This window comes from Tupaia chinensis, unplaced genomic scaffold, assembly GCF_000334495.1.
Source record: "Tupaia chinensis unplaced genomic scaffold, TupChi_1.0 Scaffold000199_1, whole genome shotgun sequence".
NCBI classification, from domain to species: domain Eukaryota; kingdom Metazoa; phylum Chordata; class Mammalia; order Scandentia; family Tupaiidae; genus Tupaia; species Tupaia belangeri.
The window spans coordinates 4,695,924-4,709,748 of NW_006159674.1; the positions used below are offsets into that span (position 1 = coordinate 4,695,924).

The 13,825-nt window shown below is 34.3% G+C and overlaps 1 protein-coding gene across 4 annotated transcripts in view; it reads left to right on the top strand.

The window, feature by feature from the left end:
- CABCOCO1 (ciliary associated calcium binding coiled-coil 1) overlaps nt 1-13,825 on the top strand; it is a 167,489-nt gene that overhangs the window by 22,947 nt on the left and 130,717 nt on the right. For all 4 annotated transcript variants that reach the window (XM_006147077.3, XM_027771267.1, XM_027771268.1 and 1 more), the window contains exons 3-4: nt 8,166-8,335; nt 12,927-13,071. In XM_006147077.3, coding sequence (XP_006147139.1) covers nt 8,166-8,335; nt 12,927-13,071 — 315 coding nt within the window. The remainder of the gene's footprint in view (nt 1-8,165; nt 8,336-12,926; nt 13,072-13,825) is intronic.

Consider the following 13,825-nt stretch of genomic DNA (forward strand, 5'->3'; position numbering starts at 1 on the left):
CATTCTTGATTGGTGAGGCCTTAGATAATCAAATTCCTCTTCAAGTGTCTGGAACCATTCAGCCTGGAGTCTCTGAGCTCACAACCAGCAGTTTCCAGTCTACAAACATCTTACATATTGAAATGAAAACCTCCTTTCCTTTAAGTGAGAGTTTTAGAGGTCAAATGGCCCTCACTCATGGTCCATGTTGGTCATTATCATAACCAAAGTCTGAAGACTTACTCCTTACTCTGGGCCATTACAATGCAAATGGACTTTATATATTTCAGGAACCCTAGAAAATACATTAGGGGGTTCTTGCTCTGTTTCAGGTATCTCCAACAATTAGTGTGTTGCAGTCATATCTCCCTTTAGATCTAGTAGTCTTTCTTTTACATATTTAGATGTCCTGTCCATAAATACTTATGATTGTTATATCTTCTTGATGAATTAATACTTTTAGAACTATGTAGTCTTCTCCTTTGTCTCTTCTTACGTTTATAATCTTAAAGTCTGTTTTATCTGATACCAGTAGTGCAACTCCTGCCTTTTTTCATTTCTGTTTTCATCAAATGACTTTTTCTAGCCCTTCATTTTCAGTCTATGTATATTTTTGTCAAGGAGGTGTCTTTTTTGTAAGCAACATATGGAGGGTTTCAGTTTTTTTCATCCTTTGAGCCACTCTGTGTCTTTTAGTTAAGAGAATTTAATCTATTAACATTCAAGGTTATTATCAATATATCTGAACTTAACCTTGTCATTTTTCTTTTTTTTCCTATTTGTTTTGTGTTCTCTTGCTTCTATTTATCTCCCTTTAGAATAACAGGTGAAGTGTTCCCTTAAGTATTTCCTGAAAGACTGGCCTTCTTTTGGTGAATTCTTTCAGCTTTTGTGTCTATCTGGGTATGATTTTATTTCTCCTTCCCATTTAAAGGATAGTCTCATCCATCCAATATAGTATTCTTGGCTGATTGTTTTGCTTTGAGAATTTTAAATATGTCTTCCTTTTTTAATTTTTTTCCAACTGCGTTGTTTCAGTTGAGAGGTCCACTGTTAGTGTAATGGAGCAAACTTTGTAAGTAACCTGGTGTTTCTCTCTTGTCCTTTTTGAATATTGTCTTTGTCTCTGATTTTTATTAGTTTTGTTATGATGTGCCTTGGAGAGGATCTTCTTATGTTAAATCTATGCGGTATTCTTTGTACTTCCTGGATTTGGAGTTCCATATGCCTCTCTAAATTGAGAAAGTTTTCAACTAATATATGATAAGAGAGATTTTCTAAGTCTTTACTCATCTTTTCACCTTCTGGAATACCTATAATGTGAATATTCAGCCATTAATTGTGTCTAGGATTTTCTATATGTTGACCTATTTTTACATTCTTCTTATTGCTTGGACTAAGTCAGAAACTTTGTTTTCAAGGTCAGAGATTCTTTCTTCTGCATGGCCTAATCTGTTGTTAATACTTTTAAGGAAGGTTTTGACCTCCTACATTGTATTCTTTAACTCCAAAAGTTATGTTTGATTCTTTTTTTAGGATGTCTCTCTATGCAGTTCTTCCTTCAAGTCACGGAATGACTTTCTCATCTCCTGAATTCATTTATCTGTTTTCTCTTATATCTCACTGAGTTTAGTTACAATAACTATTGCAATTCTTTTTCTGACATTCCTGTAATTTCCTGTGTTTTGTCCATTACTGATATGGAGCTATTGCATTCCTTTGGAGGGGAAGTATTTTCTGCCTTTTTTCATATTTCTTGAAGCTCTGCTGTGATTTCTGGACATTTAGTGATTAATTCACTTCTTTTGGATTTACACGGAGAAATTCCTGTTTTTGTTTGTTTGTTTGTTTGTTTGTTTTTGGCTGGGGTGAGCATGGAGAGAATATTCCTGCAGGGCCACACCATGTTCAGATGTTTTGGCTACATGATCTGATCCCTAGCAGCTGAATGTTGAACAGAGAAGCTCGGGTGTATGGTATAGCACAGCACAGGCTGAAGCAGTGGTTTCTTCAACAACCTAGGCTCAGGAAGGGACTTTATAGGTGAGCTGGAATCAGATGTCCCTAGAATTACTTATTATCACATTGTAAATTGTAATCTGTATCATACTTTGTGTTATAGTATTTTTTTCAATTATTGACTCTGTTACTAAACACATATGAAAATATATTTAATATTTAGGAGGTGAAATCATGATAAAATAAATGATACAGAAAGTGATGCAGAAGTAAGTAATATAAAGAGAGCAGATTGACCTTTTATACTGTCTCATTAATATAAAAATCAACTGAAGTAATCCCTAACTTTAGGGCATCATCATTGGATAAATAACAACAGTATTCAGTTAGTAGTAATTTCTTTGTAAAGTAGTTTTCTTGATATTCTTTATATGATTTTTAAATGATAATCCTGAAATATTTGCAATCATTCATTCACTTTTAATTTAAAGTAGCATTATTATAAATGAGGATTATATACTTTTAAAAATGTCAGAAATATAATTTAGGTATCATGTCACCAAGTGACAGATGTATATGAAAATCATAGTCTACAAAGCAATAGACCTATTAAAATAAATTATAAGACATCAGCCCATTTTTCTCTCCTTTTAAAATTGAAAATTGCTGTCCATGAAAGCAGCCAACCAAATTAAACATTAAAGTATCATTAAAAAATATTTCTGAAATATACTTTAAGCAAAGTTAAATGTCTCCCAGCTGCTATCAATCTTAAACATTTAATGTAACCCTCATTTCTTTTATAGAACTATCCCAAATCTTTTATTTTTTTTAAAAAAAGATAGAAACTAAATTGAAAATAATTATATAAACACAAAGTAACATTGAAACATCTTTAATAACCTTTCTATAACTGTGCCTCCATGAGCAATTTAGCTCTTGCCTCAAGGCTTATTTCTGCATGTCATCATATTTAAGAAGTAAAATACACTCTAATTTCAAGAACATAATATTGCAATGTAAGAACACAAGAATAATGTAGTGTTTTATTGAAACTTTTGGTGAGACTAAGTAGATAGGTATATCACCTATCACTATAACAAAGCTTCCTTAAACCCAAAGCATCTTTCTCTTTCTCTGCATTTTCTCATGCAGCAGCTGCGAGACCATCTCTTCTCTCTCTTCTGTTCCATCACCCTTCTCCCCAGAGGAAAGATTTACAAATTTGCCAGTAAAATACACAGAAGCTTTGCATCCAAATTGTGACAGCAACTTACTCCAGATGCCTCCTGCATAATCTCCTCTGGAGTGAAATGATTGAACAAAGAATAGAAATAATGAATACAGCCTCATAGTTCAATGTAAAGGGGACAATTCAAATGTAATTAGAGAAATGGTTCAGGAGGGAGGGGACAGAACAAAGAAGGTAGAAGGGAAGCAGAGGTGGATGGAAGTCAGAGAGATTTCACCATGGGGTCAGTTGGTGACACAGTGGTAAAATGCTATGCTCCCACATAGGAAGGTTCCCTATTCAAGTCCTGAGACTTCCCTGAGTATGCCCGGCATGTGCAGGGCTGGCTGAACTGTAAGAGTGAATTGTGGTATTAGGACTCTGTTAGAGATGCTTGATTATCTCTTTCTCTCTCTGAAGAAATAAAATAAAATAAAATAAATATCATAATTCAACAAAAGTACTTAGGCAAATAGTTGCCTATGTTCAAACACAAATAAACCTTAAAAAAATAAGGCAAAGGATATATGTAAATATTCAGGTGAAATATTTAATTTGAAAAAATATGAAGATGGCAGATAAAGAGTACACTTAGAAGGAAAACTAACTGCTAGAAACAGAAGGAAATGTTAGGCGAAAGCTGTTGATTAGAGACAGCATCAGTTCCACAAAATGAGATTAAAGTAGTTTAGAAGGATCAACAATTGGCATGATGGTTATGTCACTGGACTCCCACATAGTCGACCGCAGCTTGAGTCCCGAACCTGGCAGCTTAAAACTCCCAGACCTGGCAGCTTAAAACTCACACTGGGTGCATGTGCATGTGTGCCCAAAATCCCAAGAGGAGAGTGGAGAAGAAGAGATAGCAGCATGGCCATCCACCCTGGGGAGTGATTTCTCACTGTCTCTCTAGGAAGTGCATGTGCCCTATAGCAAAAAATCTCTCTTAAAAAAAAGAAAAGGAGAAAAAAGAAATTTAGAAGTAAAAACGTAAAGAATAAAACCAATGTAGAACTTGCCTTGCTAAAAATCAAGTCAGTAATGTGGAAGACAAACTTAAGAAAACTTAAACAAAATACAGATTAAAACAATTAGAAAATGTTAGAATATATAGCTGACATATTGAATTGGAAAAAGATAATTTAAGGCTTATAAAATAAATGCTTTGATTTTAATATTCTACGTGAATGACAATTCATGTACTTCCTTATCCCTGGGATAAAGCAAGTCACCTGGAGAGGAAAATACCTAAAATGCTTCAGACTTTTCCTTTGCAACACCAAGCAGCAGGACTCAATGGAGTGCGAAATAATCAAAATTTAGGGAGTGAAGAGAAAATGGTTCCAGAATAAAGCACTAATCTGGATTGTTATTTATAGTGGTAACAAGGCACTTTAAATATTCAGCAACTCAGAAAATACAGTATCCTCCTGGTCTTACTGAAAAAATCTATTGAACTGACCTGTGGCATGGTGGTTAAGATACCTGGATCCCTCATGTCTAGTTGTGTGGTTGGAGTTTGGACCAAGCAACTTGAGTAACATGCAGGAGCCTGTGTGTGTGCCCAGACTCCTGAAGGGAGGGAGAAATAGAAGAGAAGGGATTGTGCATGACCATCCACTATGAAGGATGCTTTCTCACTTTCCTTCTCTCTCTTTCTCTGTCTCCAGTGAGCATATGAGCTTTTTGAGGGGGGAGGGAGGAGATCTACCTAGTTCATAACTGAGCTGGGAAGATAAGTCAATTCATTTGTGAATCTAAAACACCAGAACTGCCAATGAAAAACCTGGAGTAAAAAACAAAAACAAAACAAAACAAAACAAAAAACCCCAAAACTATAAAAAGCCTGGTAGTAAGCATAGGACTCACTTAAAATTGAATCTAATATGATAATAATGAACTGAAATAATCATTCTAGAACATGTCAGCAGAAACAGGCATGCAAATAAGAACAAAAGAATAACCTAATTTCCTCTTCTCAGTAAAATAAAATTGAATGTGTGGTTTTAAAAAGTGCTTGGGGCCAGCAGGTGGTGTAGTGGTTAAGATGCTGGACTACCACATGGTTGACTGCGGTTTGAGTCCCAGACCCGGCAGCTTGAAACTCACGCTGGGTGCATGTGTGTGCATGCATGTCCAAAATCCCAAAAGGAGAATGGAGGAGAAGGGATTGCAACATGGCCATCCCTCCTGAGGAGTGTGATTTCTCACTTTCTCTCTCTCTCCGTCTCTCAGTCTCTCTGGTGAGTGCACATGCCCTATAGCAAAAATCTCACTTGCTCTCAAAAAAAAAAATGCTTTTAAAAAATTGTAATATATGTCCCATCCTATTCGCCCTAAGAAAAAGAACCTCATCCACTCTTACAAATTAATTAGAACCATATAAGAGAGTGCTACCTTAGAACAATAAATGTTATAAACAATGCCAAATAAGAGACTTTCTACCTCTTTCTATATGTTCCATTGGTCTACTTATTGGAAGAGGGGTGAGATTACCACATTTGGTTTAGAATAATCAGCATTTATTTTGGGGTTTGAAGTCTAATCTGATGCCATGGTAAATGAAAAGGATGCTGGAGAGTTAAGCACATATCAACATCAGCTTAATTATTAGTTCTCAAGCTTGTTTAATCTTTTCATATTTATTACTCTGACCATATAATTTATTTCATGATTATGAATGATAAGGATTTCTTTTTATAAAGATGATAGTATGAAGTCAAACACACACTCCCTACCCCCTCGTAAGTCACATGTAAGCAACAAGGAAATAAATACCAATTCCAGCTTTATCATGGCAAAGAGAATGCTTAAAGCCCAAACTACAGAACATAAAGATGGTCACCACAGACATTACAAATTAACTAGAAGTATAGGAGAAAATATGGAAGGAAACATTCACTTGGAGATTTTAGAATGAGTTCAAAAACATAGTTATCTTTTAGGAGGAGAAAAACCTAAAGTGTCATTCTAGAAACCCTTGTTTGCAAGAGCAGTACAAGGGTGTGTAATCTTGTAGCAGACACTTTCTGAATCACAGGAAAGAGATCATTATTTGATAGTAGAGAGAGCTTATCTACAGTATTTTTTTCTTTTTCTCACTATTTGGGAAAAAAATGTGAATGCTAGAATAATTGACACAAAGTTACTTCATATAGGAAATGCCTGCGTGGTCGGGATCTAGTGTATTTCTTGAAAGTAGCTATTCAGGAACAAAAATTCACTTCATTAAAAGATAAGTAATAAAGAATATGCATATAATGATATTATTAAAAAATGAATAAGAGCAAGAAAAAAAATACGTAAGAGACAAATAATAAAAAGAAATAGCAGATTAAAAAATGCACTGGAAATAATGTAGCCATGAGCAGACAAAAAAATATAATCAAGTATTTTATTACTAATTTTTAAAACCAATGAAGCATCACAAGAGCATAAAAGAGCTATATAAAATCTCAGGGAAGATTAATGAGACATAAAATTGCTTTTAAAAAGTACAAAATGGAAAAAAAAAAAAAAAAGTACAAAATGGCACCAGCCCTGTAGCCCTGTGGTTAAGGGAGTCAGATCCCACATGGCCAACTAGAATTTGAATCCTGGTCCAGGCAGCTTGAAAAACACACCAAGTACAAGTGTGCATGTGCCTGCCCAGAAATCCCAACAAGAGGGAGAAATGAAGATTTTGGGGTATGACTATACCCCATTGGGGAGTGCTTTCTCCCCTTCCCCTATGTCTCTCTGTCAATTAAAAAAAAAATGTAGATAGTGAAAGATCTTGCAGAATTTGGGGGGAAATTTATAGTAGCCCATGGAGGCAATAACACTGCTGAAAACACACTAAGAGGTAAGTATTTCAAATGAAAAGGAAATCGGCTTGAAAAAATTTTAAAGGGTTAAGAAAAAATTGTAGCTTTAGAAAAAAAAAAAGAATAAAATATATGTAATTGGAATTCTTTAAAAAAAAAACTTGGCATCGGGCAGGTGGCATGGTGATTATGGTGCTGGACTCCCACATGGGCAGACAGTGGTTCAATTCTCAGATCTGGTGGTTTGCTTTTTTACTTTCCCTTTCTCTCTCTCTCTGACTCTCTCTGGTCAAATGAAAACAAAAGTAAATAATAACAAATAAGTTAAACAATTAAAAAAAAAAAGAACTCAGAAGAGAATATTTAATAATAATTCCATGAGCCAGCAGGTGGCATGGTGGTTAAGGTGCTAGACTCCCACATTGTTGACAATGGTTCGAGTACTGGATCTGGTGGCTTCCTTTCTCACTTCCTCTCTCTCTCTCTCTCTCTCTCTCTGGTCAAATTTTAAAATAATAATAATAAATAAAATTAAATAGTTATAAAAAGTAAATACAGAACATTTTCTGAAATTAAAAAAATGTAATTGTTTAAGTGGGAAGAGACATTGAAATTCAGGAAAAATATGTGAGTAAAAAAATACTAGTAATGAAGAAGAGAAAGAGGAGAAAAAACAGAAAAAATGAAAAGGAGGGAGAGGAAGTAAACTCATAGACAAAGAATATTTCTCTCTTGTCTTCTTTCTGTTTCTCTTTTTCTTTTCTTTGTTATTTGCCAGAGGGTGCATGAACTTACCAGAGAGAGAGGGAGAGGAGAAAATGCCTCCTACCCCACCCCCAACACGTGCCCGGGGCATGATCATGCCTCAATCGCTTCTCCTCCATTTCTCTCTCCTTTCAAGATTTTGGGGCACACATATACACATGCTAGTGTGTTTCTCAAGCTGCTAGGTTGGGACTCTTAAATACGTGTTTGGCCATGTGGGATATGGCTGCCTTAACCATTAGACCATAGAGACAGCCCCTCTCTTATTTCTCTTTTGAACATCATTTTGGACTTAGGGATTTTGATATAACTATTTTAATTTATGGGCATTATAGAATTTTTATTCAAGAAAAAAATATCTGTTTTCTAAACTTAGAAGAGGACCTATTTTGTATTTAATATCTGAAATTTTCTTTTTGTTACAGAAAATTGGGAGCATTTTTAAACTTCAAAAATCTTCAGACTTGTTTAAAGGATGCCATTATACTAGATTATTATGTTTCTGGATTTTTGTGGGCTAGAGGAATGAACTTTTCTATTGTTCAACATTCAAAATTTATGACTTTACTAGATATGTTACTTCATAATCTTAGGAGTAAGTACTTTTTTTTCTTTTTATAGAAAAGGAAATTTAATCTACAATCTAAATTATACTCTTGAGCAAAAGTTCTTGATGTTATAATTTCTTTGATGAAAATCATAAGTTTTTCTGGTTATAGAAATGATGTGGTTTATATCTTTATTGAATTGTAAAATACCAAATAATACTTAACAAAGCTAAAGTTTTTTATAATGATTAATTTGCCAAAGATGTTAACTTTATTTAAAATTTTTATAAGTACTAACCACTCTTCAAATATCTGGGGATTCTCTGGATATTATGATATTCTTGCAACTTTTTTGTAATTCTAAAATTACTCTGAAATTAAACATTTATCAATAAGTGTTAGCCTAGCCCTAAAATGAAAAAAAAAAGAATGAATGAGAAAGCTTTCTGTATATTGTGTGGGAGACTATGTATTGATATTGAGTAAAGCAAGATACAGAATTGTGTGCTTTTGTTTATAAAGAGACAAGAATATGGATTTGCATATGTATTTATTTGTATATACACAAAGAAATGCTAGAAGAATAGAGAAAAAATTAATAATCAAAATTATTTATATGAGAAAGTAGTGGGAACCGGACAGGCGGGCAAAAGGGGTTGGACGAAGTCTTTTTTACAGTATCTCTTTCTATGTATATTTTGAACTGTGAATTAATCACCTCTGCAAAAAATTAAATTTTGAAAGAGGATGTAGGACATGGATAGTCCTAAGCTTTGCAATCTCCGAGTTGAGTATGCATCAACTAGAAACAGAATAAAGGAAAGTAAATACTTCCATGGATCTCACATTCTAATGTGAGAAAGAATTTCCATTTTAAACTTTTTCCGTAGCATAACTGACTCAAGGAATATTTCATTTCAGTGAAACTTTATATTGTTGATATCAGTTCAAAAATGAATTTCTGAGACTTGAGCAGGATCCATCCCACTCGTCATAAAATGTGTAAGAGTGAAAATACATATGTAGAATTTAACTAGGAAAAAAGGCAAGAAATCTCATTTTTCCTTCAAGTAGAAAAAAAAAACTCAAAGTTTAAGGTTATAGTCATTATCGGGAAAGAATGTAATTTAGCCAAGTGTGCCACGGAAGGAGGTAATGTATGTACACATTTAAACTGAGTGGTAGTAGGCACAGATGCAAGTGACACTTGCTACTGAGATGCCATGCCTGTAGCCTAGGACCACAGTGGAGGCCCATTTCATTTCCAGTGTAACCTAAAGGCTGGGTGTAGTGGCATGCACCTGCAACCCCAGCAATTCAGAGAGGCTGAGGCAGGACCATCTCAACCTTGAGGTTTGCATGGGCAACACAGCAAGACAGTCAATAAAAGAACCAAGCGTGGTGGCATGAGCCTGTAGTCCCAGTTTGGAAGCTAAGGCAGGAGAATCACCAGCGCAAAGCAAGACCTTGTCTTAAAAAACACAACGGCAAAAAAACCCTAAATGGTAGCAGAGTTCCTGAGTACCCAGGCAGCACTCCCATTCAGCGGACTCCTCATAGAAGAGTACTGAAGAACACAGGCTGGGCCATCCTTTATAGAATGGTGTTTCTAGCATGGAAATCATGGTATATGCTGACCCTGATCCTTGTCTCCAACATGGACTGCCTGTCTTTAAGACTTTCTTCAGAAAACCCATTGATATTCAAATTGATTCAAAGTGAAAGATAAAGAACATAGAATTTGTAGAGCTATCTCAACAATATACATTTTGGGGTCTAGTTTTTTTCTAGGGCCTGACCAAGAGCAAGCTGTAGAGTGTTAGACTGGGTATTTGATCTTTTTTCTTTTCAGGTTCACAGGCCTAGATTGACTCCCTTGTATAGAACATAAACATTGTAAGTAATTATAGAATATTTTTTAGTTTCTGCAATGCTAAATTTAATCTCGATTAAGAAAAATCATAACAGGGTAATATTTATGTAGGATTAATTAACTTGTGCCAGCCACAGTGTCAAATACTATCTTATTTAATTCACACCCAGCCTCTGAGAAGAATAGGTAGGATTCTGAGGAGTTAAATCATTCCTCAAAGTCAAATAGTGAGTGAAGCCCATTCTCTTGACTACTACATTGAATGTGCCTGGCTTTAAGATATATTCTGAAAGGCACTACACACAGGTAATATACTGGTACCCGTATGTTTTCAGCTTACCAAGAGTTTTTCACATGCATTTTTAAATTTTATCCTCACAATAGTATTATAATTATGAAAATAGGTGTTATTCTCATTTTTACAGATAAAGAAAATGAGACTCAGGTCACCTAACTAGTAAGTGTCAATTATAAGGTACCATCCTAAGTCTTCCAATTAATTATATGTCTAGTGTGTTCTTTCATTACCCTCAATTTTCAGGAATAAATTTTATTTCCAGCAGCCCTTGCTATTTAAGTAGTTTAATCTTTCATATTTCAATCACATCACTAAATATGATTTTTAAAAGAGCAAATATTTTAGTTAGATAAATGAAATGATAACTTTCCTAATTTTTAAAGCAATTATCTATAGAAAGGCATTAGACATAGAAAAGCAGTTTAAAGAGTCACTTATTTTTCAGCATAAATAGTCATATAAATGTAGTTTTTGTTTGATAAGTATAATTTCATCTAGAATTTTAATCAAGTATCTAAGAATTCTTTTTCTCTGCATCTCTAATTAATACCGTTCTGTTAATAAAATGATCCAGACTTTTGATCCATTCATTTGTGAATTGCTTTTATCCAATAGATTTTTCATTTCTGCAGTTATTTCCATTATTTTCAAGAGAAGTTTGTCATAGGAAGAGAAATATACAATAATAATTGAATTCCAGTTAGAATGATATAGGAAAGTCTAGTTATCCAGCAATAATTTAGTGTATCTGACACACATAGAAATGATCTGGAGAGAGGCTATGAAAAATGGGCCAACTGAAATTCATTAAACTAGATTTTAATTGTCATATGGTTTTATGTTCTTTCTAAGTCCTACAAGTAGAAAAGAAATCTAAACTAAATTAGCATGCATAGTATTTTCATAACATTTGAAATCACTTTTCTATTATCCACTAGTAATTTTGGTGGGGTATAGCACCTACATCTTAGAGAGAAAGAATGGCTATGTAATTAATCTGTTGGCCAGGTCCAACAGTCAACCTATGTTCTCGTAACTTCTTTGCATCTCCATCCCCTTCCAAAAGTCAACTCCATTACAGGAAGTGGAAAGTCTACTGATGGCTTCCTAAGAGAGTTAGAGATTTCATTAGCAGGGTCCACACTGAGTATAGTAGTTCCCCCCAGAGCCCTTATTTGGGTCTAGGGCTGACATTCAGCCAAGCAGTTGAAGTTCATTTAAGGGCCTTTCAGCTCTCAACCTCCAGGTTTCTTCATGTTATGTCCACCCACTTGTCACTGGTCAGCAAACCAAGGACACTCTGAACCCTACAGTTAACCTGAATTTACCCTCTGAAGGGATGGAGGAGAGTGGGTGTCTAGACTGCCTGCCACAAATAAAAATGAGCATAATGTAACCAAGAAAAGAAGATGAGAGTTTATGTTTTTATTACAGGCCATCTAAAAGTTAAGTTTAAGGTTATTAACATTTATCTAATTTTCAACTAGTCAAATACCACAGAAGATAGCTTTAAGTATTTGTTTTTGTTTGTAGCTGTAAGAGAATAAACTAAAATTATTGAGTTATTTAGTTTCCATAACGGTGGTGAAGTTGTGTCAGTCTTTTTGCACTTTCATCCAACTTTCACCAGTACCATTGGGCATACCTTTGAGAAACAGTTTATATGAATTGTAAGTATCTGTGGGGAAAATAGTGTATTATGATGTCTTACAGAAAAATTAACATTTTTGACTTCTATTGAAACTCTTCAGATCCCAAATTTCTAAATGGTTAACAATCAGTTAAAGTCAAATGTTGATGAGCCCCACTTATTTACATTTTCAGCTGAATTCAGCTCTACTATGACTGATTTACTATAGGTCTTTCTCACCACCCAACTCAATCAACTTATAATATTCATGTGTACTTTCCTTGTAAGCTCAATAAAAAGAGTCTCTTTTCCATTTTAAAGTAATCTTTAAATGTTTTTTTTTTTCCAGCTTAAAATAGAACCACATGGGCTGGCCCATAGTCCCACATAGCCAACCACAGTTCACATCCCAGCCCCCAAAGCTTGAAAACATGCTAGACTCATGTGTGTGCTTGCTAAAGAGTCTAACAAGATGAAAAATGGAGGAGAAGTGATTGAGGTGTGACCATACTTCATTGGGGGATGCTTTCTCCCTTTCTTTCTCTCTGTCTCTTTGTCTCTCTCTGCTGAATGTGCTTGCCCTTGGGAAATAAATAAATAAACTCTCCAGACAATTGTGTAGTATTACAAAAATTTGCAATTGTAGGATTTGTGAGCTGCTATTCTTTTAAATAAAACGTATTAACTTATTATTATGAGGAAACAAGAAAGGTTTTACCATTTATCTTCACAAATACTTAACAAAGGAATTTTTGTCATATCAAAGACATTCCGGATTATTTTGTACCAAAACATTTGTCAAAATAATGCTTAAGATTTTCTTGTATTTTATTTCAGCACTACATATGTCCTTGGAGGACAGTATAAAATGGCTTGGGGAAGTTATGGCTGAAATAGGACCAACCCACATACAAAAACCTGAAGAATGGATTATCTTTGATGTAAAGCAAGCCAATGCTATCATTGATTACTTAAAAATCAGGTATGGATTTTTTTTCTGTAGCATTTCTTTTTCATTTCATATTGTTAGAATATATCTATTAAATAGGAAGTAATCAAATTTTAGCAAATCAGTGTTTACAGAAGTTATACAGTAATTAACCCAAGCAATAATTATATAATTAAATCTTCTTTAAATTTAGCATTTAAATCTTTCATTTAATAAATTAAAGTCAGGATATAGAATATTTTGGCTAACCTTACATTCCTTTTTTTTCTTTATTCATGATGAAGCTATGTACATGCACATACGAGCAAGAGTGCGTGAGGAGAGAGATAAAGAGAGTGAGAACATGAGCATCTTCTATGGAGTCCAGTCATACTGCAATCCTCTTCTTTCAGTCCTCCAGCCCATTGGATCGTGGGCGTTTGTACATGGGCCCTGCATGTTTTGGGCCGATGAAGCCCAAATTCAAGTCACCACTCAGGATTAGGCTTTTCTTTGAGCCACTGCCACCATAGAGCTTGCCCTAATTTTGCATTCTTAAAAACAGATTTGTGTTTGATACATGTAATCTCATCTAGAATTACAATAAATTATCCAAGAATTTCTTTATTTCCTCTATTCTCTAATTAGTGTCATTTTATTAATAGAATGATTTAGATTAATCAGATTCTATATTTTAGGCAGTTGACCTTTTCTACTACCTAATTGTTTAATTTTAAGGAGCAACATTCATTTCCATTTAAACATTTATTCTAAATGCTTTGTATTAGAAATCTAAGAGATCTATGAA